This window comes from Chamaea fasciata, unplaced genomic scaffold (genome assembly GCF_029207755.1).
Source record: "Chamaea fasciata isolate MVZ Bird 193981 ecotype frontalis unplaced genomic scaffold, bChaFas1.0.hap1 SCAF_2, whole genome shotgun sequence".
Taxonomy (NCBI): domain Eukaryota; kingdom Metazoa; phylum Chordata; class Aves; order Passeriformes; family Sylviidae; genus Chamaea; species Chamaea fasciata.
The window spans coordinates 52592758-52598757 of record NW_027094087.1 but is presented as its reverse complement, the minus strand read 5'-3'; the positions used below and the strand labels follow the sequence as shown (position 1 = coordinate 52598757).

Sequence of the window (6000 nt, the reverse complement as noted above, 5' to 3'; positions counted from 1 at the left end):
CTGAGCCAGCAGCCGCCGCTCTGGGTGTCCCGCACGGCGGGCAGGTTGTGCCGGGCGCGCTGGAGGCAGCGGGCGGTGCCTCCCCCGGCGCGGGGCGGGGGCCGGGCCGGGCCGGCCGAGCGGGCGCTGCTCTCGCTGCTGTCGCTGTCGCCGCTGTCGCCGCGGCACACGGCGGGCGGCAGAGGCGGCAGCGCCGTTCCCAGCGGGCGGCAGGGCGGGCGCGGAGCCCCGCAGCCCCGCCGCCGCCATGGAGAAGCAGCCCGGCGGCGAGGACGAGTGCGTGGACTCGGGAGCGGAGACGGGCGGGTGAGTGCGGGCGGCTCTCCCGGGCCGGCGGCGCAGCTCCCGCCCGCCCCGCGGGGCTGCACTTGTTGCCGGCGGCCGCCGCCGAGCGCGTCCCGGCCGCGGCGGGGCTGGGGCTGGGGCTGGGGCTGGGCTGAGGCGGCGGCTTCGTGTCCCGGGCAGGGCTTCCCTCCGGCAGCGAGTACCGGCGCCCCGGCAGCATCCCACTCAGCGCCGAGTCTCCTTGCCTTTCCCGTCCTGTCCTCCTGCCGTCCTGGGACTCGGTCCGGCGTGACCCCCGGAGTGGCATCACCCTGCTCCGACTGGCCCGGGGAGTTCGCGTTCGCCTTGGGTAAAGCGGTCCCCACCGTCCTCCTGCTACGCGCGGGGAGGGACACAGGGAGAGGTCGTGTCTGTGGCTTTAGGTTCGAGCTCCGAAGCGAGCAGTGATGGCTCGGCGGTGGCGCCCGCGCTCAGCTCCGTGGGCTGTAGATGCGCTGGTCAGGGCTTGGTGCCGCACCAACCCTGTATCCCAAGAATTGTGCGGCTTAGGATAGTCTGCAAGCGTGTCCAGGACCTATCCTCTCCTTCTGGCAGTGACACCCAGACAGCATCAGGCAGAGAGAGCTGATTCCTTAAAAGGACCATGGAGAGCCATCTACAAAAGCAAGTTAGATTTGTAAGCACCCTACAAGTGGGGTTGCTGCTGTCATGGTTCTCATTGTGATACTCACCACGCTAGCCTGTGAACGAACTGCTGTAAACTTTGCTGGTAGTGTCACCTCAGTCAAGGAGACGTTTTTCCCCCTGACTTCATGACCCTGCCGCCAGAGGCATGCTGTGTTTGTTAGCTGGATGACTTCTCCTAAGTTAATGGAGCTGCAAGGATGATCCATGGGATCTCCCACCTTTAGCCCATCTCTGTGGGAGAGAAAGGGAAGTGCTTTCATGCCTGTCCTACATGCTGCTGCCATGGTACCTTGTCAGGAGTGGCAGTGACCCTCTGCTCCTCCTCTGGCTCCAAAAAGGCAAAAGGAGGTTGCATACTCCTGCTAAGGCTGTTCTTTCCTCAATCTTCCTTGTTCTCACTCCTTCCTCCTCCAGCTATTTCTCTCCAAGCTCCTTGCCTGGTGCATCTCCTTTGGCCTCTAGTCTGACTCTCAGAAAACTGTAAAGCTAATTCTTTGCACAGTGGTGTCAGGTGAACAATACCGAAACTGAAGTAGCAATATTACAAATAAAAATCTAAAACGTGAAAATGGCATATGGTATTCTTTTTCACACATCCAGCTAGTAATTCAAATGATTTTTTTAATCTCTTCTGTAGTCTGAGAAGTTAAGGACTTTTCCCATTACCCTATATTGTGGGTACACCTAACAGTAAAGGCTTTAAAATATTTTATGTGACATAAGTTCAAAGGAAAAAAATCCAGGCCTCTTTTCCAGATACAGGTTAGTCCCCATTAGGGATGTGGGTAAAAGGAAGACGAAGTAATCGGTGAACTCATTCCTGGTTCAAAGCTCAAAAACCCCTTGATTGGTCAAGTCACTCTTAATTTGCTGTATTTATCTGGAATGGAAAAACCTGTGTTTCCTTGGGACAGGCACTTGGAAGGATTTGACCCAGCTGGTGACATTAGCCTTTAGACCTCAGGGACCGCGTGACAGCTGCTTGTGTCTGGTGTTGATGAGGTGCTAAAGCTGATGATTTTATGAAGCATCTCTGTCCCATGCATGACACAGGAAAGTATAGATTAGTGGAAGAGTCTGTCTGAGGAATTTGAACAATGCCATATGGCAATTAATAACTGCAGTGCTTTGCACTGACGTTTATTTTGAAAAGCAATGGGTCTCTGCATTTCAATTATTATTTTTAGTTTTGTTTAGCAGCTATTTCATTCTGATAAACATGTTGCGTATGTCTCTTTCACAATGTTTATATTTCAGCTTTCTCACCAAACCAACTGTTCACAGCACTTGCTTTCCCCTGTTACTAAAAGATCTGCTATTTGCTTTGTCTCAGGCCCATCACAGCTATTGCTAAATTGAACTGTATTCCTTTTTCTCCAATTACTCAATGAAAAAAAACAAAAACTATTCTGAGCTTCAGCAATCGTCCTCTGAAAGAATAAGGAGGAACAACTGTCAGAGTGATTCAGTAACAGTTTTGCATGGAGTAGTCCCTTTCTGTCACTCAGGGAACAATAGTGGATAGTGACTGTAGTAAATCCAGGCACTGCACACCCTTGTCATCTCAATGATTGTATGTAATGATGTGTGAGCTCTTACATGGAGCCTGGGCTGCTGAAGCTGTTTAGAGCAGCTAACAAATTGAACACATCAAGTACTCTACAGGGCATATGTTGCTTAAGGTTTTGTTGTGGCTGCCAGCTACAAAAGCAGGCAAAACTCTCTGCTAAAGGCAAGATCAATTACAATTCAAACCCTTCATTTTCCTAATCCTTTGGAAAATATGTTCCTCTTACTAAATTTGCCTTGGTAAATAGGGTTGGCAAAGAGTCTGCTGAACAAAAATAGCATATTTGGAGTTCCCGAATCCAATAAGAATGGATTGAGCTGGTGCTGTCAAGTACCTAAATAAAGGGTGTAGAACATATAAGCCAATTAGTTTATATTGGCTGTTTATTAGTGGGATTTGAAATAGTTTGACCATCCTTGATCTGAGAGACTTTGCCTATAGAAGTTGTATCTTCTCAGGAAACATATTTTGGGATTTTTAGTATAAAAAAACTAAAACTAAAACCTTGTTTTATCTGCTACTGAAAACTTTTAGTCCAGAAATATGGGACACAGAGCTTTCTCTGGTAATAGTTATAGTAATGGACTTGTACTATAAACCTGACATTTTAGGAAGAATAAAATAGTCTTTCTTTGGTCTTTTGTTAGAAAGAAAACAGAGAGGAAAAACAAGCAGAAGAAAGACTGAAGGGAGGAGAAATGTGTACGTTTACAGAACTGTAGTTAAATGGCAAAGAAAAACAAAAAAAAAAGTGAGAAAAACAACAGTTACTTAAAATGAATAGTGGAACTATTAATTTTAACACTTTCTTCATTTTACAAGCCTGTTTACAAACTTGTCTTCATTTTACAAATGCTGTTATTTCACTGTCTTTCAACAGCAGAGCAAAGATGACAGACTAAGACAATTTTGGAAGTTGTTGGGCATGCCTGATTTTAAGGCAACATGACAGATTGGCTACCACTGATATCAAGGACGAAGCATCAGCTTAATTCACTGCATTCAGGGCTGATATCCCAAGTGAATGTGGAAAAACAGGTAGTTTCTCAGTTCTAAACATCAATATTCTAAACACTCCAACATCTATGACAGTTCCCGGCAGAAGTTTACTTGTTCACTTAGACAGCTGTAAGAGCCCATTCTTAAAAGGTTCACACTTCATTCATTAACTTATTGTCTCAAAGTTTGCCTAAACATGTAGGTTTTTTTCCATGATTTGAAGTCATTTAAAGTTTTGAGAAGTTCTAACATTTAATTTATTTGAATTTGCCATTTATCCACTTATATTTCAAATAAATCATTAATCTTTTTAGAGAAAGTGGGGAGATGTTGCTGAAGTACCAGGTGGGAAGGGGTTTTTTGTATAAAAAGCTTAAATTGTAAATATTGATGATGCAAACTGAATTAAACAGTAGTTAATTTTTGAGTATTGGATGAATTTTAGGAACGAAAGGTATAGTATTTTTTGATAGTAGGCAACTCCAACAAAACAGCTCAACAAGATTGAGAGAAATCCATTGCAAAACAGAGAATCAAGATGTTTGACGTTTATGACACTACCATGCAGCAGCTATTTGTAACATATATTAGCAAAATCCATTGCTGTTTGGTTACAGTTAATTTTCATGGTGCTTATTGCCTCCTTTACATTTTCTCCTGTCTCTCATTCCTCAAATTAATTTTGCAGAGTTTATGTTCATTTTCAGAGTGTGCTGTACTTGTTTGTTGGTTTTCCTTTTGGCTGCCTGTGTGATCTTAACTAAATCACAAATTACTTGAGCCTCTGTTAACTTATCTCTTAAGCAGATCAAAAAAGCCTTTATTTAATTGTTGCAGTTCAGTAAAAAGCGTGAGGTTCTAAAGCAGGAAATACTGTTGTTAATAGAAGATAAGGCAGCCTGTATATTTATATATATATATAATTGTACCCCACTTAGAGGTAAAATATCAAGAACACTGTAATCCATTTGTGTCCTCAGTCAGAGTAGGTCACTTAAATTATCAAATGAATAGTTGAATGGTTTATTGGGGTGAGAGGTTGCTTTCATGTCTCATGCTTCTGGCTTTAAGGAATTTAACACTGACGACTATGTATGGCAGTCCTTCAAGCTGACATGTCAGTCTCTTGTCACATATTTCATCCATCTGTGAGAAACTCTCAGGAACAAAAAACACTGATGTTGAAAGCTGTTTTAGGGCCTATTTTTACCTTGGGGCTGTTTTGTTTTGTTTTGTTTTGGCGTTCTGGGGGTTGTTTTGCTGTGGTTTGTATTTTGTTTTGTTTTGTGGGGGTTTTTTGTTGTTGTTTTGGTTTTGGTTTTTTGGGTTTTTTGGTTTTGTTTTGGTTTTTTTTGGTGGGGTTTGTTTTGGTTTTTTTTCCCCTGACACTTTCACTTCATATAGAGACCCATCAGTCCAGATATGTCATGATACTCAGGTTGTCTCTGATTTGACATTCCAATAATGTAAAGTTGAGCAGTTTGTCTCAAACTGGGGTTGAGGCACCATTTCCAACCAGATTTACTCAGTGAAGCAAAGCTGTTTGGTTGAACATCAGGGTGGGCAAGACCTGCAAGTGCCAGGCACTGGAGCAAGGCACGGAAAGCAAGGTTGAAAGAGACTTTAATTCACATTCTGGAGGCCATGAGCTCTGTGCTGATATCCGTAATTTTTAGGTCCCAGCAAGCAGCGAGGTTCACCTCAGCTAAATGTAGCTGTGTGAAGGTTTGATATTTGGTATAAGTCAGGCTTCTTCTGTTGTTAATTAAGAGAACCAGGACCTCAGGAGAATAAGTCAGCCCCTGGCCTGGGATGGGTGGATACGTGACACCTGATATGTCCCTTTGGGAGTGCTCTGTGAGGGAGTGGTGAGCGGGGTGTGCAGCCAGGTGTGCTCACTGGAGCACAAGGTGGTCCTTCCTCATCAGGTGCTTTCTGGAAGATGACAAACAACTCTTCAAAGCTTATACAACAATCGTGTCTCTCACGTGGGGTCTCAAACGTTGCTGTTGGTAATAAGCTCTGGAGTGTAGTGGTTAGAGCTGCCTAATGGGGTTCCGTCATCTGTCCTTGTCACTCTCCTAGAAATCCAGAGCAAGGAGTTTAGAGACAAGTTGCTGTGAGTAATTCCATTTCAATCATCTTGACTGCACTAGCAGAAGTACCACGAGGGTAACAGATCTGTGCTATACTGGTACTAGTGAAGCAGATTGTAATCTGACCTGTAGGAATTTGGTAAGAAGAAACCCAGGATGGAGCTATAAAGCCAAATTTTCTAATTCGTGCCCGGGGCTTTATCTGCTATAAAATGCTCCCCGTGCCCTGTGGAGCATTTTCTGAGGGAGGGAAGTAAAAGAAGTTGTTAAATACAGTACTTAATATGAAACAGTGAAATGTGCTACAGCTCTAGGTAGGGAAGGTGTGGGAAATGTGAATCCACCAGGTTCCATTCCATCAGT

The 6000-nt window shown here is 44.8% G+C and overlaps 1 protein-coding gene across 1 annotated transcript in view; it reads left to right on the top strand.

Annotated features, from left to right (window-relative positions):
• Positions 1-247: 247 nt before the first annotated feature.
• The window catches only part of FAM124A (family with sequence similarity 124 member A), a 40624-nt gene continuing 34871 nt past the window's right edge, over positions 248-6000 (top strand). Inside the window, exon 1 of the mRNA XM_066177446.1 lies at positions 248-306. Coding sequence (XP_066033543.1) covers positions 248-306 — 59 coding nt within the window. The remainder of the gene's footprint in view (positions 307-6000) is intronic.